The 26,726-nt window shown below is 43.0% G+C and overlaps 2 protein-coding genes across 5 annotated transcripts; one reads left to right on the top strand and one right to left on the bottom strand.

The window, feature by feature from the left end:
• Positions 1–142: 142 nt before the first annotated feature.
• On the top strand, positions 143–9,638 carry CZIB (CXXC motif containing zinc binding protein). Of its 3 annotated transcripts, XM_081010449.1 has the most exons (8): positions 146–342; positions 441–524; positions 1,867–1,923; positions 2,708–2,789; positions 4,642–4,673; positions 5,915–5,992; positions 8,140–8,205; positions 9,212–9,638. In XM_081010449.1, the coding sequence occupies exons 1-8, from the start codon at positions 337–339 to the stop codon at positions 9,287–9,289; spliced, it is 483 nt and encodes a 160-aa protein (XP_080866575.1). In that variant the 5' UTR covers positions 146–336; the 3' UTR covers positions 9,290–9,638. The 3 variants fall into 3 exon arrangements, with proteins under 3 accessions (XP_080866576.1, XP_080866577.1, XP_080866575.1); XM_081010450.1 differs by lacking the exon at positions 441–524 and having other exon boundaries at positions 143–342; XM_081010451.1 differs by lacking the exon at positions 441–524 and having other exon boundaries at positions 145–374.
• Positions 9,639–9,893: 255 nt separating this feature from the next.
• On the bottom strand, positions 9,894–23,110 carry CPT2 (carnitine palmitoyltransferase 2). Of its 2 annotated transcripts, XM_081010437.1 has the most exons (5): positions 22,864–23,110; positions 20,273–20,353; positions 18,354–18,460; positions 13,166–14,470; positions 9,894–12,042 (listed from the first exon to the last, which is right to left on the bottom strand). In XM_081010437.1, the coding sequence occupies exons 1-5, from the start codon at positions 23,037–23,039 to the stop codon at positions 11,711–11,713; spliced, it is 2,001 nt and encodes a 666-aa protein (XP_080866563.1). In that variant the 5' UTR covers positions 23,040–23,110; the 3' UTR covers positions 9,894–11,710. The 2 variants fall into 2 exon arrangements, with proteins under 2 accessions (XP_080866563.1, XP_080866564.1); XM_081010438.1 differs by lacking the exons at positions 18,354–18,460; positions 20,273–20,353; positions 22,864–23,110 and adding an exon at positions 14,821–15,494.
• Positions 23,111–26,726: the final 3,616 nt, after the last annotated feature.

Here is a 26,726-nt window from a genome sequence, read left to right as displayed (position 1 = left end):
GTATTGAATCTCAAGCAATTCATCCTTGTTTCCTGGACGCCTCAGGATAGGCTGGCTAATGGATCGACTATCTAGTTTAGCTGAGAGGCAGCCATCTTGAGTAAGGGCAAGTTCCAGCTTCGGCGCCGCTTACAGACGAATAGGGCTGAGGAACACGGGAGGCGCAAGAAAACGGCAATGTATCAAGTCTCGTGAGGCTTGATTCACAGCGGCCCCGCCCTCTGAGAGACGCTGGGTCTCTGCAAAGCCCCTGCAGCCTCCGTGTGATCCTGCAAGTGTTTGGGAAGGAAAGCAGGCTCGCTCGCCTCCGAGGCTTTCCTCTGGCCACCTGAAGCCATGGGGGTAAGAGAAAGCTTCACCTGTGCAAAGACGACGTGAGTTGGGGCTAGGGCAGGGAATGCCTCGAGTACATGCGCTGACACGGTGACTTCTCTTTGCAGAAGATCGGGTTGCAGCTCAAAGCCACTCTGGAAAATATTACAAATCTCCGGCCGGTGGGGGAGGATTTCCGATGGTATCTGAAGGTAGGGCCTTCGACGGATGTTACCTGGGCACGCTAGACACACACGCAAACGCTCCATGCACTTGGTTTGCAATGACAATATTTCCTGTATTGCTATTAACGTGCACGTCGATGTTGTTAACTGGCCGAAGGATTTCTTCTTCGTTAAAACAGCATTAAATTTAGCAGTGTTAAAAGTGGCAGGGAATGTTATTACATGACCTAAGCCTTCAGTTAGTGGGATTTGCTGGCTCTTGGTACATTGTAAGTCTTTGCAGAGTGCCTTTCTCTCCTCACTAACCACAACCAATATCCCATACATCTGGTATTAAAGGTAAAGGGACCCCTGACCATTAGGTCCAGTCGTTGTGGCGCCCATCTCGCTTTATTGGCCAAGGGAGCCGGCGTACAGCTTCCGGGTCATGTGGCCAGCATGACTAAGCCGCTTCTGGCGAACCAGAGCAGTGCACAGAAACGCCGTTTACCTTCCCACCGGAGCGGTACCTATTAATCTACTTGCACTGGCATGCTTTTGAACTGCTAGGTTGGCAGGAGCAGGGACCGAGCAACAGGAGCTCACCCCGTTGCAGGGATTCGAACCGCCGACCTTCTGATCAGGGATCATTTTATTAAATCAGTGGATATTGTTTCATAGCTTGCCATGAGCCCCGGCACGACAAATGCTGCTATAGACATTTTTTTCCTACAATTTGTCACCATTGCATTGTGTACTATGTTCATCTCGCTGGTTCTCTTTTGCCATCTTATTGCTCTTTGTTAGCATTTCTGCCATGCAGTTGGCAACTGGCATGCTTTCAAATGAATATGCAAGCAATGCACTCTCATGCTGCCCCACCACACTTATGGGTCCTGTGCACTTACTGTTGGAAACTCAATGGGATTTGTTTCTGGATAATCATACCTATGATTGTGTTGTCTGATATATAAATATTGTAGTCATGATTATAGTGAAAGTGCACACTAACAGGTTTGGACCAATTTAGGTTGCAGCAAATGCAGTTGTATGTCATTTCTGCAACGTAAGGATGGAAATTCCATCCTTGTGCACCATAATAGCACATTTCCCTTATATAATTCATTCTAGGAAGCCTCTCAAATCTGTGAGACTGCTTTTATGCTATATCTGGGGCTAATTTCCGACCATATGAAAATTGTTGGTTTAAGTTGTGGTGTTTAAGTTGTTGTGGTCTTCTTTTTCATGAGAGTGCTACTTCTGCGATTCGTGTCCATTATATACCTTTGTTTTTGAATCTTAACAAAATTATTATTTTTTGTTTACCTGTTCTGCTGTTGACTCCTCTAAGTGTCTTGTTGTTTGCATCTGGTTTTCTTTTCTTTTTCAGTTGAAGTGTGGAAACTGTGCTGAGATTTCAGAAAAATGGCAATATCTACGATTAATGGTAGGTCTCGGAACTACAACACAAGCATGCTGAGTTATCCGTTTGTTGTCTGTGTGACATACACAGATCTATATTTGACTCAAAAGATGCTGGAAAATGATAAAGTTAGTTCTGGAAAAATGATTATATATAAATCTTCCTCGGTGGCAAATCAACAAGTCTGAACAAACAGATTCAGCCTGAATCTAGAAGGAGCCCTTGGGAGGTGTGATCTTCATAAATATAAAAAATGTATAATTGTTACCCATTTATATAAGATGGTATCTAACACTACAGCTCCATTGTAGCAATGGATTTGCATGTGTGCAACAGAGCTTTCTCTTCCTTTCTTGCCCCTCTAGCTTCAGTCTGCTCCAGAGTAGATCTTTGGAGCACACAAGGATGAGGGGAAATAGAAAACCAGCTGATGCTGTGGAAGCCAACTGGCACAGCATTCTATATATCCCATAGCTTATATGTTCAGGAAATCTCCTGCAAATTAACTACATGCATGTGGAAGCTTAACATCCCTTCCAACACACAGGGAAATGGACTTTTGTTATATGTACAAGGTGGACTGGAGTTCAAACAAACAAACAAACAAACAAACATCAATGGGTTATTTTTTTAGGCATTTTCTCAGGTAACTGCAGATGTTTTAGACTACAGTTCCATCAGCCTTAGCCAACACTTTACAGGATTAGGATTAGCCATTATTGGTGGGGAAAATAATTTTGTTTCCTGATGTCTCTTCTCTAAACTGTGAATGCCTTGATGTTGATGCCTCCCTTTGACATTTTTTCAGGACAGCCACCCTCTCAAAGGGGGCAGGGGAAGTGCCACAATGGTGCAGAAATGCAAACTGTGCTCCCGAGAAAACTCCATAGGTAAGCCTATTCATGCACCTCAGGCCTTTGGCATGAAGGCACAAAGAAGCCGAAAACTTGATTCTCTGCAGGCTGTGGGACCTAGTTAGATTTTCAAAATGGAGGGCAGAATATACTAAATTAGAGGGATATCTTCTAAGAAAATACAATTGGGGGGGGGGTAATATTCCCCCAAAGCCAGGGACTATTGAGTACGATCTTTCCAAGCTTTATTCCAAGCTGGAACAAATGGCATTCCATTTTTGCTAACCTTATAAGGATTTTCACTTCTGTTGTATAGTGTCACTATTCAAATCATCCTTACCATGCAGCCTCTGCCTCCAGCATTGCTGGTTCCATTTGCTTTATGCTGTATTTGAGCCTAGTTGTCTATTCTTCCCTTGTTCCTATTTTTGAATGCACTTCTATTCCGCCTCGCTCCTCACCCCCTTTCAAGTGGACTTCTATTATTATCAACATTTTCTCACAGACATTGCAGTATTGCCATGCTACAAGCACAATTGTATGACATCCAAGGGGCAAAGGGGAAGTAGGTAAGAAATGCTGTCTCATAAGGACACCGTGTGCAGCCTGTGGAAAACAGCCAGACCCAGTTTGTGTCATTCCCATCCACACACATTTTTTTTGTACCCTGACAAGCTAAAGTCCCATGAAGTTTGCCTAGTTCTGACAGGCAGCCATGTTAAGGGGCGCTGAGCATGCCAGCAGTGATGTTTGCAGTACAGATAGTAAACGCTCAGTTAAATGTTGAAGGAAAGTGTAAGTGGAACTGACAATAAACAGCAAATGACTGCAAGGCCCAAGTGACTAAGTGCTGCACAGCTAAACAGGACTTAATTGTTTGGCATAATAATGCTCAGCAGTAGTTCCAGTGCAGGTCTTTTTGTGCAATTCTATATATGTCTACTTAGAAGTGAGTTCCATAGGGCTTGCTCCTAGGTAAGTATGTATAGGATTGCAGCATTTACCCCCATGTATTCGTTCACATTCTATTTTTCAATGGGCCAAATGTGAAGTAGCTAAGCGGTTTTGTTTGTTTTTATGTGTATACAGTGGTACCTTGGTTTACTAACTTAATCCGTCCCGGAAGTCCATTCTTAAACCAAAGCATTCTTAAACCAAGGCATGCTTTCCCATAGCAGCGGGGGACTCAATTTACAAATGGAACACACTCAACAGGAAGCGGAACATGTTCTGCTTCCAAGGCAAAGTTCACAAACTGAAACAACTACGTATGGGTTTGCAGCTTTCTTAATTGTTGTTCATAAACTAAGCTGTTCTTAAACCAAGCTACCACTGTGTATATATATATATATATATGTATATTTGTGTGTGTGTGTGTGTGTGTGTATTCCAATGATTTTATTTCCCATTTAAACTAAGATTTACAAGCATCCTGCCAAACTGTTGCCATTTTTTTCCTCCCTTAGGAAGCTTGCCATTCTTGGAAAGGGAGAGCCAACAGAACAAACCAATTGTATCTCCCCCGATGCCGGGCTAGGAAGTGGTGGTGGATCGAGCAGAGGAGCCCCTCCACTCTGCTTTACTAGCTAAAAAAACTTCTATAGTTACAGGGTATGTGGGCATCCTCACTGGCAGGAGCGGGAATTAGGATCACACTGTAGATGGCTCAGGTTGCAGTCTTAAATTCGCTTTGCAGAATTCAGTAGAACTTACTTGGTTAGGAGTACACAGCTACACGTCATCTACTTTTTCTCCTTTCCTGGATTTATAAGTGGAGACATCTGGTTTTCAAAACTGGTCGATACCAAAGGAAATGATGCACACAATGTGATTTCCACTGTTCTTTCATAGATGTGCTTCATTGCTATGTATTTTCCACTTCTTTCAGATATCTTAAGTCATACAATGAAGCCTTACAATGTAAGTTTTGTTGTATTTTTGTTATTGTGGATGTGGTATACTGGTCTTCTTGGGCTTGATCCACATAGCCACAGTTTTGAATGACTCTCTGCATGTGGCTAGTACTATAAATGGGATATAAACACAAGTACCTGGAATTACATATGGGTATACATTCATGTTTGTATTATGATTCCCCATTGTAAACCTCCCATTGAGAGCCAGTGTGGTGTAGTGGTTAAGAGCAGTAGATTCGTAATCTGGGGAACCAGGTTCGCATCGCCACTCCTCCACATGCAGCTGCTGGGTGACCTTGGGCAAGTCGCACTTCTTTGAAGTCTCTCAGCCCCACTCACCTCACAGAGTGTTTGTTGTCGGGGAGGAAGGGAAAGGAGAATGTTAGCCGCTTTGAGACTCCTTGGGGTAGTGATAAAGCAGGATATCAAATCCAAACTCTTCTTCTTCTTCTTCTTCTTCTCCCTGACAATTTTGTTGGAGCTCAGCCTATAGAGAACCAAGCAAATTATGATGGATACTAATTATTCGTATTGTGTTGATATTCTGTCTGCACATGGAAAGCTGAGTGGCGGATGTGTTCTTGTTTTCCATGTGTAGTGAGATCCCCTTAGATTCTGCAGTGTGAGGAAGACAATTGGGCAGATTAATTTAGTCTTCAATCCTAGAAACACTTACCTGGAAATAAGTTCCATTGAACTTGGAACTTACTTCTGAGTAGCTGTGCCTAGAATTGCATTGTAGGTGATTCAGTCACAGGACCTTCCCAAATGTTTGTATTTTTGCCACTCTAGGATAGAGAGGGGAAATATTTGTGCTGCTTTATATGAAAGCATTATTTGAGCATGCAGAACTCTACAGAAATGTAGTGATACATTCTGAGGATATTTCAAATCCATTGGATAGGAAGATGTAACCTATTTTTATTAATTTGTCCTACTCAATGCATGCTTGATTCAACAGATATTTGATTGTTGATTATTTCACTACAGCCTGTAGCTTAAAATAAGCTTCAGTGTTCAAGGTAGAATGTACATTTTCTTTTACCTTTTTAAATAACACTTGAATGATTGCTTATCTCCTTTTCCTGGGAGATTGAAACTATTAATGGAGACCAACAAAAGTTTCTGAGTAACTTATTAGTGTTAGAATCATTGCATTATTTTGTATCTTTATGGGATATGATAACTTTGGAAATTTTGTGTTCTGCCTATTTTTATTCCTCTGTTACTTTGGCTTCATCCTAGGCTGAAGACAATGAGACATTTAAGACCATAGTGGAGTTTGAGTGCCGTGGCCTTGAACCAGTGGACTTTCAACCACAGGCAAGTTCTCATGAATGTTCTGCTGAACATGAACCCTGAATTATAATTCAACTTGCTTTTCAGTAAATAGTCCCTTTGGGACCTAGTAACACAGCCAGGAGGCAAGAGGCAGATGGTGATTTCCTAGACATGTATTTCTTGATAAAGTGGCATGTGCAATAGGTACATTTACAAGCTATTGGGCAGGATTCCACCAACAGTGGAAGCTCACGCAAGGACTTCTGCTAGCACAACAGGACTCCCCCCCCCCCCATGCTGCCAATGGAGAGGCTTGAGGAATCCCCGGGACAGAGGGGGGAGGGGGCAGATTGTTCAGTTAGGCAAGCATAAATGCTTCTGCTGATGGAGCAAACTGCTTAGTGCTTCCTTGAATTCCTCCAGTACAGTATATTCTGAAAATCCTGAAATTATGCAGCACCCAAAATCCTACGAATTTTCAGCACGCAGCAGGTGGTAGGAAATTCTGAGACTGGATAAGGGAGAATCAGCACAGGAGACTCCACATGTTCATGTAGATATAAGTTCTAGTTTTATATATGCACAGGTCACAAACCTTGCAGGGTCAGTGGCCCTGAATTTTTTCCTTTTGTCCAAAGGCAGCCTGCTTAAAAAAATGGATAAAGTACTGTATATTGCAGAGGGAGGTGGTGTAGTCATTCTATTAGCATCTACCAGGAAACAAGGAGTCTAGGTATTGGGAATTATACATTAAATTATTTACATTGATCATTGCTATTTCGTCTGTAATATGTCTGAATGCTGCTTCTTCCTTTAACAGCCAGCAGGGGGCAGCTGGCCCATTCATAGAATCATAGAGTTGGAAGAGACCACAAGGGCCATCGAGTCCAACCACCTGCCAAGACACTCTAGCAAAAATTTCAGTTCTCTACTAAACAAAATACTGTGTTTGGATCTCTTTATAAAATCTTACATAATACAAAGACTTAAGACTTCTTGTAGCGCAGAGCATCTTTACGCAATAAACACTTAAGTTGTGCTGCAGTAAATCTGTTAGGGCTGAATCCAGTGCTAGTCATAGATGTAGACTAAGTTAGATTCATCCTTGTCAGGATGAGCAAAACTTAGTTGGATGTGGGATTTAGACCACAAGAGTCTACTTTTTGATGCGACAGATCAACAGGTAGCCTTCCAGGGTTTCAGCATGGAGTCTTTTCAAAGCCTTCCCTAGACATGCCAGGAAATAATTATTATTATTATTTATTTATACCCCGCCCATCTGGCTGAGCTTCCGCAGCCACTCTGGGCAGCTTCCAATCAAGTGTTAAAAACAATATAGCATTAAATATTAAAAACTTCCCTAAACAGGGCTGCCTTCAGATGTCTTTTAAATATAGGATAGCTGCTTATTTCCTTCACATCTGAAGGGTGTTCCACAGGGTGGGCGCCACTACCGAGAAGGCCCTCTGCCTGGTTCCCTGTAACCTCGCTTCTGGCAATGAGGGAACCGCCAGAAGGCCCTCGGTGCTGGATCTGTGTCTGGGCTGAACGATGGGGGTGGAGACGCTCCTTCAGGTATACAGGACCGAGGCCATTTAGGGCTTTAAAGGTCAGCACCAACACTTTGAATTGTGCTCGGAAACGTACTGAGAGCCAATGCAGATCTCTCAGAACCAGTGTTATGTGGTCCCGGCGGCCACTCAGTCACCAGTCTAGCTGCCGCATTCTGGATTAATTGCAGTTTCCGGGTCACCTTCAAAGGTAGCCCCATGTAGAGTGCATTGCAGTAGTCCAAGCGGGAGATAACTAGAGCATGCACCACTCTGGCGAGACAGTCTGCGGGCAGGTAGGGTCTTAGCCTGTGTACCAGGTGGAGCTGGTAGACAGACGCCCTGGACACAGATTTGACCTGTGCCTCCATGGACAGCTGTGAGTCTAAAATGACTCCCAGGCTGCGCACCTGGTCCTTCAGGGGCTACCTTCATGGAACACAGCTGCTGAACCAATGAGAAATGGTCCTTCCCACACAGCTGTCCCCATGGATGGCATCTCAGCCATGTGTTTCCAGGAATTCAGATCTGGTGCAGGAATGTATAGTTCTATATAGATCTATATAGTTATGTATAGATCCCCTTTGTCACACAGGAGAGTTCCTTTGTTGTGTTCTAAAGAGATTTCTATGTTTATAGGCTGGGTTTTCTGCAGAAGGCGCAGAATCTGGCACACGTTTTGATGACATCAACTTGTTGGAAAAGGTACTGTCTCTGAAAAAAAAAAATCTATTAAAATAACCTCACCTGCCCCTCTACCCACCCAAACAGACTTTTCAAACTTTTCCATTTGAAAAGTTAGCCCCGCATCCTTATATTAAATGTATCCACCACTATTAAGTTTTTGGGGCCGGAAGAGGTTATCCTGCTTGCTTCATGCAAAACAGGGGAAGGCTCTCAATTAAAGGCAGGATGACTTTATTAAATCAAACCTCTCATCTGACAAGTTCTAGATGGCAATCTTTCTTCTTTGGGCTTTGTGGTTCTCGATATTCCTTTTACCTTCTTGCAGCCAAACTAGATGTAATGTTAACGGAAATAAAGGGCATATTTTAATTACAGAAATAGCAGCCAGAATGATAACAGGGCAGCCTCAAGATTTCTGGCAAGGGGGGTGTGAGCTCTTTCTCAATCACAGTATCAGCAAGAATACCTTTCTAACACTGCTATTTATGTACCAAAGAAAGATCCCATGGGAGCGGCATGAGAAACTCCAGAGAAACTCCAACTTTGTGGTAGTATAATGTAGGGACAGGTTCAGCCCTGGAGTATTTAATATATGCAGAAATACAAGTCCCGGGAATACAAATTCAGATTGACTTCACTGTTGTTCTCTATAGTGTTAGATGGTGTCAGATAAACTCTTGGAAAACTCAGGCTAGCAAATCTTCACTCATAGCCTTCCTCAGCTGTGAGCAGCAGTGTCTGGATCAGCTCCATTTCTTGGCACAAAGATCAGTCTGTCTGGTGACCCACCAGTAGCTCAACAAATTTAATCCTTTCAACCAGGGGAGATGGCAAGCCTGTCTATTAGTAAGATTGTGGACTTCACACACAGAAAATCTGATTCCTTATGCTAAAAATGTTCAACTTGAAGCTAATTTTTTTAAAAAACTACTAGGGTTGCAAGGAAGTTCATAATGTGCCTGAAATTCAGGCTGGACTCCTAAGCAGAGAATTCTAAAATTGTAATGTGTATTTAACTCCACAGGACTGGAATGACTACGATGAAAAAATAAAGGAATCTGTTGGCATCTATGAAGTGACACATAGGTTTGTCAAATGTTGAAGCTTTTGTTTTGTGTGGGATCATTTTCTATGTGGCCATGTTTAAATTGTGTTTACAGAACCTAGAATAAAAGTCTTATACTTTCTTCAGGATTTATTTTTCAACACTTGTGGGCTTATCTTTTTTATTATACCAAACTCTAAAGAATAAATGCAAATAAGAATATTTATGTAGAAAAATATACTAGTTTTTATCATGTTTACAGTTAGGTTAATGCTGGGATTGCCTCTTCAAAGAATTTGATTGTTTATTCATGTAAGGACCAAGAGCTTTCATAGGAGGGTGGGAAAGATGCTTACTCACCTATTGTAATAACTATTATTGCCATTAAAGTTCTTGGCTTCTCTCACATTTATGTATAATTGCAAGTGCCTTCTAGGTAGAAATGTATTTTGAAATCTTAAGAAGCTATTGGATATATCTAATTAGATTTCCAAGGTTAGCTGACTAAACAGTCTTAATTAATAATACAATTCTATATTGTTCAGGTGCAGCCCCAGGCCTTCTAGAGAGGCTTTTGGGGTGAGAGATGCAGATGACTGTAGAAGGGAGGGGAAGATGTGAAAGTTGAAGTTCATGCAAGTAATGTTATTATCCAGGCCAGCATTTTTTAGACTGTTTATTATAATAAAAGTACATTCTGCAACCATCTGATGGAAGATTGCTAACAGTTCACATTTGAGTTTCACTTTAAACCTTCTGAAGCAAAATGGTTTCCAACAAAGGCACATTTTAGATTAACATTCTGCTTGATCAACAAAAATAAGGCAGCTGTTTTTTTAAATATATATATTTCATGTGCATGTATTTAGATTCTTACATGGGAACGTTTAGGGCTGAAACTCAGTTCCGGCACCTGTCAGGTGGGTGCCATTTGCCATTATAGTGGTACCTTGGGTTACATACGCTTCAGGTTACAGATTCCGCTAACCCAGAAATAGTGCTTCAGGTTAAGAACTTTGCTTCAGGATGAGAACAGAAATCGTGCTCCGGTGGTGCGGCAGCAGCAGGAGGCCCCATTAGCTAAAGTGGTGCTTCAGGTTAAGAACAGTTTCAGGTTAAGAACGGACTTCCGGAATGAATTAAGTACTTAACCCGAGGTACCACTGTATACAGTAAAAGGACAAGGAAGGTGTTCATGGTGAGTTCTGGCACCTCTTTTTCTAGAAAAATAGCACTGATATCACCGAGCCTGAGAGTATTCCAGTGTAGTTAACTAGCAGAATCAAGGAAGCTGTTAGAGGTAACAGCTGAAAATGGAAGCCTTGTTCAAATGAACAGAAGAAACATAAAATTGGGGGGGAAAGAAATGCAAGCAGACAATGGGGAATTTTAAAAAGAAGCATGCCATCCCAGCAAAGAGTGACAAAACAATTATTTAAATACATTAGAAGCAACAACAACAACAAAAAGACTAGGGAGGCAGCTAACCTGTTAAGACAAGGGAAGAAAAAGAGATTACAGGAAGCTGAGTTAATTCTTTGCATCTGTATTCACTGTTGAAGATGGAGGGCAGATCCCTGAGTCTGAACTAACATACCATTTTAGAGATCATTAGGAAAGGGACTGAAAATAAAACAGCCGATGACATGATGCCATTATACAGATCTACGGTTTAACCACACTTCAAATATACTTCTGGTCATCAGTGCACCTCAAAAAGAATGTAGAGCTGGAAAAAGTTCAGAAAAGAGCAACAAAGATTTATCATTGGGCTAGAACAACCCACTTATTAGGAAATGTGACAACATTTGGAGCTTTTTAGTTTAGAAAAAAGGTAAACAACATTATAGAGGTGTATAAAATTATGCACCATCTCATAACACTAGAATTTGGGGTCATCTAATGAAGCTGGATATTGGAAGAGTCAGGACAGACAAAAGGAAGTACTAATTCACATAGCACATTTGCTACCTTAAGATGTAGCCATAGCACTCACTTGAATAGCTTTAGAGAGGATTTAGACAAATTCATGAAGCATAAGAATATCAGTGGCTACTGGTAATGACGGCTGCACTGCCATCTCCAGTGTTGGAGTCAGGTGGCCTCTGAATACCAACTGAATGCTGAATTGAATGGGCTTTGGTCTGATACATCTGAATGACGATAAGAGCATTAGCTATATATTAACAGTCTGCGTCCTGTAAGTCCACATACATTATTTGTGAGGAACGAAGACTATGCCATACCTCGTGCAAGCTGGAAACTTTGTTCTGGTACCTGTCAGCAAAGACATGTTCTCACAAAGGCAGAATTATTTTATAATCAGTATTATTAGAATGAGCTGTGCATCAGAATCAAATTCATGATTTTCTCCCCTGGAAAGTTCTCCCCCCCCCCCCCGAGGAATTACAAAGCAATAGGTGCTGTACAGAAATTCTGGGCTGAAGATTCGTTTCAGAAGACCAGCCCTGATGTGTCTTACTTGCTACCAAGTTTACCTTCCAAAACATTGAAAATATCCTCTAGTGACTTGTATACACACTGGAGGAATTCTTGCACGTTCCTAGCCGGGTAGGCAGAAACATTACATCCAATCCAGTTGTCATGAACTCCATATCCAACACCAAAACCATCAGGCACCACTGGTGCAAATCCACCCATATTCACAGCAGGACTGCTCAGAGTGCTTGTGGAGAGAATGTTATGATTAATCTGGGCATAAGCTCGGTCCTGGTAAAAGTCTGGCAGAGGGATACCTTTGGATTCTGCCAGATGCCGCAAGCCATACAAGTGTCGATCAAATCCCTGACCTGTCAAGACAAAATGCAGTAATGAATGACACTGCCTGTATTTATGGCTTAACTCAGGAGTCAGCAACCTTTTTCAGCCGTTGACCGGACTATATTGGGGGGTGGGGGGGGGATGAATGAATTCCTATGCCCCACAAATAACCCAGAGATGCATTTTAAATAAAAGGACACATTCTACTCATGTAAAAACACACTGATTTCTGGACTGTCCATGGGCTGGATTGAGAAGGCGATTAGACCGCATCTGGCCCATGGGCCTTAGGTTGCCTACCCCTGGCTTAACTCCACTTCCAAAGCCACAAAGTTAATAGACAAGCTGCTCTTGCTAGGTTTAAAAAAAAAAGCGCTGTTGTGCCAAAATATGTGACTTCTTTCTCATTTGTTCAAACAAATACTAAAACCACAACTAAACTATCCAAAGTTGCCCTTTTTCTTTGCTGAAAGGCCTTGCAGTAGAGAACTCTTCCCCAACCTGGGTCCCTCCAGATTTTTTGGACTACAACTCCCATCACCCCGAGCATCAGTCATGCTGGCTTGGGGAGCTGATTGGAGCTGTAATCAAACAACATCTGAAGGGCACCAGGCTGAGAAGGCTGCAGTAGAAACTCAAGCAAACAAGGGAGTACCAAAAAAAAATTCAGCCATTTGAAAATCTTCTCCAGAGGACTGGGGGAACCCTTCAGAATAGCCTGGGAAATGGGATGGAGAAATTGGTGGTAATTACTCCCCAACCTCCTTTACAGAAACAAGTCCTTGTCATGAATAGAAAAGCATCTTTAGATCCAACTCACTACAGTAACACAAGGATAAAATTAAAATGTACGTGGAAAGGCTGTTTTGCATATTGCAAATAAGTATTTTTCAAACTTTAATATAATGAAGTCAGATTCTGGATAAATCTTTTCAAAATGCTATTTAAATGTAGGGAACGTATTTAACTCTGCAAACACGCTAGCTGTGTGAGTGAATGTGATGCAAAGGTCCAGCAAGACACTCTGCGTCAAGGTGAAAATTGCTCTGAACCCATTGTCTACCTTGACTGAAGCCACTGGGGAGAGGGACTGCATCCGATGCTAAAAAACGAACTGAGTGAGGCGGCTTCACAAGTCACCTTGCCACTTACCCATAGCAGCTTCTTTTGTGAGCTGGTTGTGGAACTTGGAGCACTCCGCAATCATCTGCTGCAGTTCTGCGGCACTGTGCTTGGGCAGATTCCTGACTAAAGCCTCTGAACACTTTTTTGTATGAACTGAGGCAGGACGGATGGTTTCGGTGCGACCGTGTTTGAATGCTGCTGTGCTGCAAGATTCATAGGTGGCAACAGTTTGGCCATATTGCCGTAGAAAAGCCACCTGGAAGGCAAGTTGCGTTATAGCATCAGGACTCAGCTTCTGCTTCTTTAGGAACTCCTTGCCTCCTTTTTCAAACTGAATGGCCTCCAGAGTCAGTGTTTTCATAGTGGCATCAAAATTCTGTTTGGCCTTGGTAATTCCTTCTTTTAAGGCATCGTTCAATTTAAAGCTCAGCTTCTGTACAGCTGCGGCAGAATCAACCGCAGCAGGCTGAGATAGAGGAGCAATCACAGGCGACTGGGTACTGTCTTTAAACACTTCGTTTTGGAATCTGAGTACAGCTACACCATCTCCCCAGGAGTGCTCAAAGTGAACTGCTGCGGTGCCGTCTTTGGCTAAAATAAGGTTGAAGGATTTGTCATACCACCTGTTGACTCCATCACCGTGGAGCATGGTATGGGACAAGTGGTTGAGATCTTTAATTGGAAAGTCATCAAGGCACAGGCAGAAGATTGCGGAATCCACCTTTGTTAAAGCTTCCTTATTGCCATTCTCAAGTAGCTCTTGTCTCAGCCGTGCCCATGTATCCCTGTTTTCGCTAGTCAAGCAAGCAAGAGGGAACGCTGGAACTGGGCTGCTGTCGGAAATGATGTATTTTAGGTGTGCTTGAATTTCTGAAGGCGCCACTATGTTCCCATCTCTATCTAGAACATCAAACACATAGAAGTTTCCATTTCTAAGCACTAATAAGTGCCGCTTACTTTCATCCGTAAACAGCTCATCCTTGTTGAGCTTAGGCAGCCGTGTGGAATTAAATAGCCTGAAGTACTGGGACATGTCTAGTGGGTAGGCATTCACCATATAGGCACCAAACCACGAGAGAGAGGAAGGCACAAACCGAATGAACCTTTTGAAAGCTTGTGTGTCGCTTTTGGATGGGTTGAGATGAAAAACCTCTGGCTCTAAGAAGCCAGCCCTGAGGGTCTTCAAGAAACGCAGAGCAGAAACAGTCATGTTAGTCGCTCTCACAAGCTGGTCGTTGTATTCAGCTTTGGGGTCAGGGTTGAAAGCCATGAAAGGATTGAAGTTCAGAACCACCGATTCACGTGCCCGTAAGTACATGTCAAACCAGGGACCTAAAATCGAGAGGCGGACAGAACAGATCAACACAAAAGACCACAAGACAAACAAGGCTCATAAACATGAAATGTGGGCAAGTGTTTATGAGAGGAACCTTCTTTTTTTAATTTGTGGGCCAGGAGGTATGGTAAATACGCTAGGTTTCTAAGCTCCTGCAATCCAAAATATAACACCTTCTGATTTCTTCTTTGTGGAATTAACATGCATAATATATGTTTATTGCTTGAGGGCTACAATTTTGCATCTATGATCCATTCACAATTTGCTCTCCTCTTTGACATACCATTGTGTTGTGTCGTCTTGGGTGAGGGGAGGGGGAAGAGAGAAAGAACATTTACTTGTTTACCTGCCTATCCACTTCTGCTCTTTCCTCACCATATTCCTTTACCTTTTCTGTTCCTTCCTCTTCCTCTTTTCTGCAACAAGTCTCAGTTCCCCAGCCACGGTTTCATGTCTAATCCCTGTCTTCATTCTAGCCACTAAAGTAACTGAATTTTACACTTGGCTTAAAACCTGTGGTTTTTCTTCACAAATACAGGGGCTGCAAAGTAAATTTTAGTGGGAGATGAAAGGCAACACTCTACACAGTTCAAGCAGTAACATAAATGCATTAGAATAATTTTCAAGCTGATGCTTTGAAAATTCTTCAGTTTTATAGCTTAGTAACGTTCAAAGTTTACAGCACAATAGTTTTTAAATAGCAATACAACAAAAAGCCTAGGGAAATGTAAAATTGAACATTCCCTTTAGTGTTTAGCATGCCCTCTTTCAGTCATGAAGCATTCCAGAGAAAGCCCAAGCCAAATTTAAATCTTAGGTAAGGAAGTTACCCAGTCCTGTGAAATGCTCTGCCAACAGAGATGCACAAGCCACCTTCTGTTTCAACCGTTAAACGCCTGCTGAAAATTTTCCCATGCTGCCAGGCTTATCCAGGCAATTAAGAAAGCATCTTTCCATAATCGTTAGTGGGTGGTCTTCAATTTTAAATTTTCATGTGTGTGTGTTATCAGCCATTTCATTTTTTATAGAATAATAATACAGCAGGCATATGCATACACACACACACACACACACACACACACACACACACACACACACAATTACTTCAGTAAATACTTAAGAAAATCAACCATAGGCATCAACAAAACCAATGAGCTGTATGTTTTATATACAAGCAATCATGGTATGAGATATGTATGACAAAAGAGTGGCAATGATGGGGTCAATGGAACATATTGCACATATCCCTGGAGACCAAGAAACTGCTCTGCCTCCTTTCTTTTAGCAAATGTTTTGTGCCACTGGGGAAGTGGTAATTCTGTATTGATTTGTTTTGGATGTTTGTATGTGATGCCAATAAAAGGTTTGATGATGATGATATTGCACATATTTAGCCCACCAATTCCAGTCCTCAGGGGATTGGGCAACACTTACACCTTCACTGCAAAATAGTTCAGCTCTATGTTGTGTGGTGATGGCTTGAATTATTTGCAGCCATTAGGCTTGAATGATTTGCTCTTTCATCTGCAAATGCCCACTTATCCCTGTATCAACATCAACTAGGTCACTGCCTGTTTACTAGGAAGGGAGACCCTTACCTTTCATTCTCCTATTCATCACAGACAAATGAAAAATAGATGAATGTCTTAGAATCATAGAACTGTCGAGTTGGAAGGGACCCCACGGGTCATCTAGTTCAACCCCCTGCAATGCAGGAATAGTCAGGCACTACTTCATTTTCAAGTAAGATCAAATGAATAAAAAAAGAGAACAGGAGTCTCCTCTTTCACATGACAACTGCAACAGCAGAACTAACATGTAAATTCCCCCCCCCCCCATCTGAATGTCAGCCATATTCAGTGCAGAACCTTTTCAACTCCCGCCCGGGAATCAATGTCCCCACTGTGGAAGGACGTGTGGGTCCAGAATTGGCCTCCACAGTCACTTACGGACTCATTGTTAAAACCGTGTTTATGGAAGACAATCTTACTCAGCTACGAGTGATCGCCAAAGAAGAAGAAGAAGAACCTTTAAATCCATGGCTATAGCATGGACATCGCCCTTTGGCTCACCTTCAACATCATTTTAACGTTCTTGAGTATCAAAAAAGGAAAAGAAAGTATTACAGTTCACACTCACTAGTTTCACATTCATTTATGTGCAGTGCAGAGTATCTTGGGTGTCAGGCATTGCTACCTCGCAGTAGTCAGTGAGCTAATTTGATGAGGAATTACAATAGTGGAGAATATGGTGGAATTTACAGATACCAGGTTTGCTCTGTACATAAACACTTCTGCTCTCCATCGATCTCCTTATAAGCTACAACAACAACACGCCTTAGGGGGCTAAATTAATAAAAATCACTAACCTAAACACTAGACATTCTCTTGCTTGCTTTCCTCTGTCTCTGTCTCTCTCTCAATCACTTCTGTCCTATTAAATTTGCCGTCTCCTTTTCTTTATTCTCTGGTCTTCCTGTCTGCATCTTTCATCTTTCTTGTTCTTTGATAAAAGAAATGCTGTTCTCTCTCTGTCATCCTGCCTGCCTTCTCAAAGGCAAGCAATCTTATAGTATGGACTAAGCTGGATTCTCCAAAGATGGGACTTGCTTCGACATCCTGAAATAGATTTACATGTGGTTTGAGTCATTCATTGGCTCACTGCAGCAACTATTCCCCTTCATTGTGCTTTCTGTTTAAGAATTACACAGGGGGCATTCAGCTAATTTATCCCATCCACCCACACTGCGCCCTCACCAAATCTGCTCCAGAGGGTGGGGGAACCCCTAGAACAAATTTAAGGGGCACAAAGGGGAAGACTGTTCCATTGCACAAGCAGAGATCCTTGCACTGATGGAGCATTCACTTAGTACTACATTGGATACAACTTAGGATATTTTATTGTAGTGATAGCTTTCCTTCCCATTTCCTTCATCGCCACTTTCCAAGGCAAGAGATGAGATACAAGAGGTTGTCTTATACCAAGTCAGACCACTGACCCATCTAGTTCACTACTGTCTGTTCCAATTAGCAGCATCTCTCCAACGTCACAGGCAGAGGTGGTGCCTATGTACTACCTGAAATCCTTTAACTAGAGATGCCAGGAATTAAACCTGAGGCCCTCAGCATGCACAGTGACCTAGCAGTTAGCCATGACCTCAAGTTCCAACGCTGGAGCCATCAACACAGCTCCAGGAATCTGCCTATGCAACCACTTCTCCCTCTCTCTGCATAAAATGACCTTTCAGTCCAAGACATCATATTCTTATGGGATTAGAAGTCCATATTAGACTTTGTAAACCAAGAAGCAAGACACTGCAGAATGAAGTCTTCAGAACCAAACGTGCCTAAAGTAATGAATGGTGCTGTGATCAAGGGACCATGCACTCTTTATGTTGTTGATACTTTGATTCTGGTTGTCTGTACTTTAAAGAATATGTCTGGGTCAACATTACTTGCCAAGTGAAGATGTTTCCATGACATCTTGCTATTTCAGGGAAAAAGATAAGTCAGTTGTTTTGGAGTACTGATTGTAACATTGTCAAGAGCATTTCAAATCAGAGAGTATCCAGCTTCATTAACCTGAAACTAAGGTTAATGATAACTAAGGTTAATGATAAACATGCCTGTTTATCACTTTGCTGGCTAAAGCATCTGGGTGACTTGCAGGTGTGAATGAACTTTAATGACATCAATTTAGACATGCCACAGAGAATCAAATGTTGAGCATTCAAAAGATTCATGCAAGTAAGCAAGCTGCAGCAAGAGTTAATGATCAGAGTGTGCCCTCTAACATGCCAAATTCTAGTCTGTTCTCAAGCAAGCAGTTTTAGGAACAGATAGCAAGAATGCAAAGCAGGTTTCACAATTACTTCCTTACCTGAAATATAACTAGTGTGCTTATTTTGCTTGTCTTGTGCAACCAACTGCTCATGTAATTCTCTACCAATTCCATCCCTAAAATTGACAGCGAGTTGTTCTGTTTTCCTTTAAAAAGAGAGAGTGAGAGAGAGAGAAATTAAGTAAAATTGTGATGCCTTTCTGAGAGTCAAAAGGAAAAGCATCCCGTGTGGCTGGAGTGGTATGACGCCTCCCTTCCCCACCCTTGATGTTGCAAATGCTCCTGGCTAAGAATGAGGAAAGGCTGCTGTTAATTCAAAGGCTGAAGTTGATCCATTCTGGATCTATACTGGAAGAAGGTTCTGTAATCACTATGCTGAATGTTTAAGGATACAAGAACTAGTTTGGACTGGTGCACTGTGCTACTATGTTATCATAGATACCTGTCAGCTCAGGCAACCTGGTGTGATACAAGTAAACTGAAGTCTACAGTTTGAAGACTTGCATTTCAGAAATGGTTAATATTTCATGGAGGGTTTGATGTTCTAGGCTCACACCTGCCACTCAGGGAGCAGCCAGACAATCTTGGGAGAATACTGATTTTTTTTAAAAAACCACGTCAGTCCAGTTTTCAGCCCAGATTCAGCACAGAAACAGCCTTGGTTTTCCTGCTGGGTGATGTATGATGAACTGGACAAGGGGAGTGCAATTCTATTGATCCCCTTGAATCTCTCTGTTGCACTCGCTACTATCAGTCATGGTATCCTTCTGGGCCATCTTGCTGGGTTAGCACGGGGGGCACACTATTGTGTTGGTGCCAGTCTCTCATGGAGGATCAGTTCCAGAAAGTTGTGCCCCTTGGCCTTTGGCATCAAGGTTCTATTCTGGTTTACACCTATATGAAAGTGCTGGGAGAACTCACCCAGAGGTTGAGTGTCACCAATATGTGGATGACAGCTAGCTCTACCTCTCTCTTTCAGCTGTTAATCCCAAGGAGCCTGTGAAACCTTAACAGGTACCTGGAAACAGTTTTCACTGGATGAGGGCAATTAGCGAAAACTGTATCTAGGCAAGACACCTGTGCTGGGTGGGGAAGCCAAATTATCTGGCTAAAGAGATAGGATCGAACTCTCCTGAACGACTACATTTGTTGTTTGGCGGTTCTCCTGGACTTGGGACTGTCTCTGGAAGCACAGGTTACATCTGTGGTTAGGAGCACCTTTTTCCTGCTGAGGCTAGGATGCAAGCTATTGCCTTACCTAGAGAGATCAGACCTTGCCTCAGTAATCGACACACTATTCACATCTAGGACAGACAACTGTGGGCAGACTGCTGCCTTTAAGTTGAGAAACTTCAACTGGTGCAGAATGCTGCTGCTTGGTTGCTAGATGGTGCACAGTAATCACAGAATGCAACTCCTATTCTGTACCAGTTGTACTGGTTGCAGGTTGTGTTTCTGAATCCAATTCAAAGTGTTGATTTTGACCTTTAAACCACCAGTGGCTTGAGCCCATGTCCTCTAAAAGACCAGGAACACAATACAAGTCTCCTAGAATACAGTCTAGGAGTCCGTTCGACTTCCAAAACTTTTGGAAACCAAGGCACGGATTCTGATTGGCTGCAGGAAGCTCCTGCAGCCAATCAGAAACTGCGTCAGATGTTCGGGTTCCAAAGAACGTTCGCAAACCAGAACACTCACTTATGGGTTTGTGGCATTTGGGAGCCAAAACGTTTGACTTGCAAGGCGTTCAGGATCCAATACGACTGTATTGAGATTTGCCTCAGAAGCTCTGCTCATATGCCCACCTGCCAGGCTGATGGTACTGGTGGGCCTGAGAGACAAGGTCCTTTCTGTGGTGGCCCCCAAACTGTGTAACTCCCTCCCTACAGAGGTGCATAATTCTTCAACATTGCTACTGTTGATATATATACTGTCTTTGATGTCTTCTTTTTTCTTACCTGAATTGGGCATCATCTAAAAGAGGCTTTTGAGCATTTAGGTATCTTCTGATTGTGTCTTCAAGTTTTGGAATAGGCAAACTAATAAGGCAGGAGAAGAGAAGCAAAACCATATAAGGCCACGCCATGTTAAACATTCGAAAGGAAAAGGCAAGAATAATATTGTTCTGGGTAATAACTAGTCTTTCCCTAGCAATTTATTAGAAGTCAATTGCAGGTATGAAAGGACCTCAGTCTAAAATAATCCCTTACTAACTACACATTAACCTTTTGTACACTGACCCCATTTCTGTTTAGATCAGGCTTTGCCTGGTATCTTCCAGACATTTTGGATGACAGCTCCCATAGCTATCATTGAAATCCCAATTAGCTGCTCTGAAGTTAGAAGAGTAAATAAAGAAGGTTCTGAAAGTTACAGAGAATGTTCATTACTTTGTATTAAAGTTTATGGTACAATATACAGTATCCTAGTATATACAAATAGCAAACTTGTTTTTCAAGTGCCAATATTCAGGTAGCCAAACCAATAAAATACCTTCAACAAAGCCTTGGGGAAACCCAAGGATTGCTAAAGTCCCCTCCCCCGAAAAAAACATTTGGCAGGAAAAACCTAAACAGGAGGGGGAATCAAAAACAACAGCTCAAAAGAAGTGTGCATGCACATGAAAGCTTATACCAGAACAAACTTGGTCTATAAGGTGCTACTGGACAATTTTTTATTTTTTTATTATTTGTATTTCAATTGTGTCAGATCAACATGGCTACCTACCTGAATCTACAGCTCAAAAAACAGCCACAAAAAACTTGACCATTCTCAGTGGGCACAGAATACTGACAGGGAGGAGATGGAATGGACTATCCTGGAAAAGCTGAACTCTGAACAGGAGCAATATTTTGCTGCAGGTTCTACTTTTATGTTAATATTTAAGGGGCACCAAATCACCAGATCTTTTACCAATTTTTGTACCTTGGAAGTTTACCTGCTTTTAAGGAACTGATATATGACAAATATACTTCTAAAACATATTAGTCACAATCCAAAGAAATGTAGATTCCACTGAATTTCTCTGGTACTTAGGCACACTAAGAATATAACTATTATCTTTACAGTTTGATCCTAAATATGTTTATTTAAAAGTATATCACAGCAAACAATACACAAAGCAAACAAGCTGAAACAGTTTCATTGTCTCCAAACTTTTCCATATGTTTTCGCCTGGTACTCATAAAGTAGGCAAAAAAGCATGAGGGAACTAATATATTAGTGTAAATTTAAATATAGATGGCAATCATGAAAATCACACCCTGCTTTTAGCACTGACCTTTCACCTACATACTGTACCTTTATCTCAGCCTAAATGAAGGCAGAAGGCTTTGCATTACCAGTTGTATTACATATGCTTCTCCTCTTTCTCTCTGGCAATGGAACTGTGCCCTCTTCCAGAACTAATTTGCTTTTGAAAGGGGTAGGAACTAACATAAGGAACCTCTCCAGATCACATTAACATAGCAAATCCTTTTGCTGCTGTACTCACTGAAACACTGTACCATTTCTATCCATGCAATGTAATTTTGTGAGTCAATCCATGGGATCTTATCTATGTCAAGTTAATGAATGTAACCCAGGGGTGATAGTGCTTCCTGACTGATTGAACACTGAGTAAAAAGGGCACAATCTTGTTTAGGTGCGCTATGGGGGCAGGGGGAGAGACACCTGGAGTTTTCAGGCAAAGAGGAAGTCCTCCAGTGGGTGGCTGTCTGAGTTATTAAAAAAACCTGTGGGATACCTGTGCCCTCCAGATGCTATTGAACTCCAATTCCCATCCGCCTCAGTCAGCAACATCCAGTAGGTAATGTCCCCCTCCCCCTCGCTGATCTGCTTGTGACATCCACTCAGAGGGTAGGCAAACTATTCTTTGGGCTACAGCTGAAAGGTCCAGATGTGAAAGCACACCTGTACCTTTTAAGACTCGCACTGAAGGGAGATTGTAAAAAATGCAGCACTTCACCGTGATGGAGAACTGGGATCCTACAGCATTCTCTTTTTCACCTAATGGGGTTCTTAATAAAGGTCTCTTGTGTCCTGGATTTGGCAACATCTAATTAGAAATGCTTCAACGCCCAGCTTAATTACAACGTGCCTTGCCTCCAGTCTCCCTGTAAAGCCCTGCATGTATTGATTTATTATATTTATATCCCATTTTTCCTCCAAGGAGCTCAAGGCGGTGCACATGGTTGTCATCCTCCTCCTCTCCATTTTATTTTCACAACAACCCTGTGAGGGAAGGAGGTTAGACTGAGAGTGACTAGCTCAAGGTCACCCATCGAGCTTCGCGGCCGAGGGTGGCGGTGGCGGGCGGTCATTTGAACTCTGCCCCCTGCACATGCTCCAGAGACCCGCGCTCCGCTTCCCATCTTGGCAAGGCTGAGCACCGAAAAGCACCGCCCTGCTCAGAAGGAAGGAGGCGGAGCCAGGAACCAAACTTGCTCTAGAGGCGCCCTTGCCAAGAAACCTGGCCGGCAGCGGGGGCGCCTCAGGCCAAGCCCAGCCCTCTCCTCCTCCTCCTCCCGCCGCGGAAGCGCCACCTTACCGGGGAAGGCTCTTCTGATAATGCATGGTGGGCACCAGGCTGCGGTGCAAATACTGGGAGACGGAGCCGTCCTGGCTGTAGTTTCTCCGCGGCCCGGCCAGGGCAGGCGGGAGCAGGGCGGCAGACGCCCCGCAGAAGCGCGGCCAAGGAGAGAAGAGCAGCGCCGCCGTCGCCATGCTGAGCTCGTCACTTTCCCGGTGCGGCCGCCGCCAGCTCCTCCTCCTCCCTCCGCGCCGCAGCCAACTCCTGCGCCGCTCCTGGGAGGAGTCAGCTTGGGCCTCCCTGGGAGGAGGAAGCAGGAGCACGGCAGCTGTAGGCCGCAGCCTCGGAGAAGGAAAGGGCTAGGGATAGCTTGGTGGTCCGGGACACTCAGCCTACCCAGCGTCATGGCAAACGCGAGACCCTTTTGCCCCGCCTGCATTCAGCTTCCCAGTTCTTGGGCGCTTGGTGCTGCCGAGAAGGGGCGGGGAGCAGCTCTCAGCAGTGGCCTCCCTCCCGCAAGGGGATGCCGCTGTTTATTCAGCTGGGAGGCGGCCACCAGGGCCCGCCTTCTGGCTTCTCAGCGCTGCGCCCTGCCCGGGGCTTGCTCTGCTCCTCAGGCGCACTTCGCTCAGCGCCCTATAAGTCAGCGGGGCAGGGAAGAAGCTGCTGAGCAGGTTTCCGCGCCCTCCGCGGGCAAGGGCCGCTGCTGGCAACTTGCTTCCCAGGTTCCAGAGTTTTCAGGCTGGCTTCCGGGGAGCACCGTTCTCGCTGGCTGCTCCTGCTAAGAAGAAAAGCTCGACGGCAGCCACAGAGTTCCGAGGAGCGCTCCGCAAGCGGCGACCCCTTCGTCATCCGGCTACATCCACAGACGTCCGTCAAGGCGCCCACCGAGCCTTGCAATGCTTGGCGGCGACATCCCCCTTTCTGATCCGTGGTGGTCGCTAGTCCTGGGGTTTCCTCTTCCCGCCCTTGGCCTGACGCAGCAGGCTGTTCTTATGTGCTTACCTGTAGGCTCTCCCCACCATTTGGAAACCTACGTGATGCACAAGCATCTTATCTGCTGAAAAGCATTGATCTTGTGTGACATGTTTAAACATGTGCAGAGGCATATCGAGGGTCCTTTGCGCCCTTGATAAGGGACTGTATCAGCACACACATCCCCGGGGAAAAAATCACTTTGTTACAATAACCACAACCACATTAAAAATTGTCATTTTACGCAACCAAACTACTTGAGGCGACGAGGAAGGGGGGGAAATGCATGTTTTTGTGCCATGGTGCAAGAAGGACGGGAAGTTTCTCCCATGTTTAATCATCCTTCAGTAGCGGCAGTGCATCAACATGTGCATGTACATCATATACTCCATAGTGATTTTTGGGACTCCCAGGGCCTGCACCCCCTGCAAGGGGTCCTGCAAATAGGAGTAGAACCACGTCAACCAACTCACATCCTACTGAGTCACATCCCAGGAGGATACCATGACTGATGGTATCAAAAGCCACTGAGAATTCAAAGAGAACCAAAGGAGTAACATTCCCCTGTCCCTCTCACAATAACAATCCATTGGTCAGGACAAGGAAGGCTGCTTCAGTCCCAAACACCAGCCTGAACCCAGATTAGCAAAGGTGCAGAAGTTGCTGGACTACAGTTACCATAATCCCTGACTATTGGCCATGCTGCTGAGGCTGCCAGGAGATGTAGTTCAACAACATCTAGGAACCCAAGCTTGGGAAAGGCTGGTCTAGGCAATTGCTTCCCCCAAGAACGTCTGGAACAGTGTCACCACGTCCCTCTTGAGCCCCCTGCCAAAAAGGGGATATTAGCAACTGGCTGGTACAGTGGTTAACCTCGGGTTAAGAACTTAATTCGTTCCGGAGGTCCGTTCTTAACCTGAAACTGTTCTTAACCTGAGGTACCACTTTAGCTAATGGGGCCTCCCGCTGCCGCCGTGCCATTTCTGTTCTCATCCTGAAGCAAAGTTCTTAACCCGAAGTACTATTCCTGGGTTAGCGGAGTTTTTACCTGAAGTGTCTGTAACCTGAGGTACCACTGTAGTTGCTACATAAATTGAGAATGTGCCCTTATGGAGTGGTCACACTACCACTGCTTTCAGGATGCAATAAGGCATTCACCAGATATTGAATCTGCTTGGTCAGGACTAGACAGTGTGCTTGTTAAGAACTGTATTAAACAGCATCCAATTCTGTCACCAATGGAAGCGAAAGCCTTGAAAAAGGTCAATATGGAGGTCAAATGGCCGAAATATTGGGAAATTTTGGAACAAGACGGAGATAGACTGAAATTGCAGAGTTTTGAAAAACTAAAAAACAAAGTGCGAGACTGGCTTCATTATTATCAGATAATGGAGGCATTTAAATTGGACAGGAAAATTGGCTTCCAGGTGGAAAGATCCAAATTAGAAACAGAATTGTTAGAACCCAAAACTAAGAATTTGTCAAGAATGTATAACTTGCTGCTGAAATGGAATACTCAGGATGAAACGGTAAAATCGGCTATGATTAAATGGGCACAAGATGTTGGACATAACATTATGTTTGCTGACTGGGAACAGTTATGGACCACAGGTATGAAATTTACGGCATGTAATGCCTTAAGAGAGAATATTATGAAAATGATATACAGGTGGTACATAACCCCAGTCAAGCTTGCGAAAATCTATCACTTGCCCGATAACAAATGTTGGAAATGTAAAGAAACTGAAGGTACATTTTTTCACCTTTGGTGGACGTGCCCAAAGATTAAGGCTTTCTGGGAAATGATATATAATGAATTAAAAAAGGTATTTAAGTATACCTTCCCTAAGAAACCAGAGGCCTTCCTCCTGGGCATAGTCGGCCAAATGGTGGTAAAGAAGGATAGAACTTTCTTTATGTATGCAACAACAGCATCAAGAATACTCATCGCAAAGTATTGGAAGACACAAGAACTTCCCACGCTGGGGGAATGGCAGATGAAATTTATGGACTATATGGAATTGGCGGAAATGACTGGTAGAATCCGTGACCAGGGAGAAGAGTCGATGGAGGAAGATTGGAAGAAATTCAAAGACTATCTTCAGAAACACTGCAAAATTAAGGAATGTTAGACTGAAAATAAGTGGTTTCCAGCTGGACAGGTTAAAGTTAATGATAGACTAAGATTAAAGATTAAGATTAAAGATGTTTAAAAAAATGGAAATTTGATATTAAGAGGGAAAATTTTAACGGTATATGATATTAAGACCAAGGATTAGGTTTAAAGAAGTTGAAGTTATATATTTTAATATTTTATCAAACTAAAGATTGGGATTAAAAAAGTGGAAAAGAAACTGCTGGACAAATAATTGGGACTGGAATACAAAAGAGGGAGGTATGAGGAAGTCTAGAAAATAAGTAACTTAAAAATGGAAATGGAAAAGAGATATTGTTTTTAATTGTTATGTTCTTTGGTTTTTTTTAATTGTTGAATTTTGTGTTTTTTGTGTGTGTGTGGTTGTTATATGTATTGCGTATGTTTTTTTTTCTCTTTCTTTGTTGTTTAAAACCTTAATAAAAATTATTGTTTTTTAAAAAAAATAAACAGCATCCAATTCAGCACAGAGATGAGGGATTTGTCCCTGCAGGTATCTTGAGTGTTCCAATAACCTGTTGATCAAGGCTGATGATTAAAAAAAAAAACCCTCACCACTGGAATAATTCTGCTGGATGGCTACCAGTGGGGGAGGGGGGAAATAACAGCAAATACTTTTTACAAGAGAGGCTCCCTAAATGCCATAGTAATCATTGTCTAAATAAGTGAGACAAACCCTTTGAAAAATGTGAGCCATATTTGTGGCTGATAATCTTCATAAATTAAATTCTTCTCTTGCTTTAAGTGTTCT

This window comes from Podarcis pityusensis (genome assembly GCF_964106645.2).
Source record: "Podarcis pityusensis genome assembly, chromosome: 6".
Classification (NCBI taxonomy): Eukaryota; Metazoa; Chordata; class Lepidosauria; order Squamata; family Lacertidae; genus Podarcis; species Podarcis pityusensis.
This window is presented reverse-complemented; position numbering and strand designations above follow the sequence as displayed.

Excerpts from the sequence above, each read along its gene's own strand:
- CZIB (XM_081010449.1), top strand. Across the intron at positions 525-1,866 it reads ATTTCCGATGGTATCTGAAG|TTGAAGTGTGGAAACTGTGC; the intron begins GTAGGGCCTTCG and ends TTTCTTTTTCAG. Across the intron at positions 5,993-8,139 it reads CAGTGGACTTTCAACCACAG|GCTGGGTTTTCTGCAGAAGG; the intron begins GCAAGTTCTCAT and ends CTATGTTTATAG.
- CPT2 (XM_081010437.1), bottom strand. The coding sequence starts at position 23,039 with ATGGCGACGGCGGCGCTGCTCTTCTCTCCTTGGCCGCGCTTCTGCGGG. Across the intron at positions 18,461-20,272 it reads TTAGATGATGCCCAATTCAG|GAAAACAGAACAACTCGCTG; the intron begins GTAAGAAAAAAG and ends CTCTTTTTAAAG. Across the intron at positions 12,043-13,165 it reads CACAAAAGAAGCTGCTATGG|GTCAGGGATTTGATCGACAC; the intron begins GTAAGTGGCAAG and ends TTGTCTTGACAG.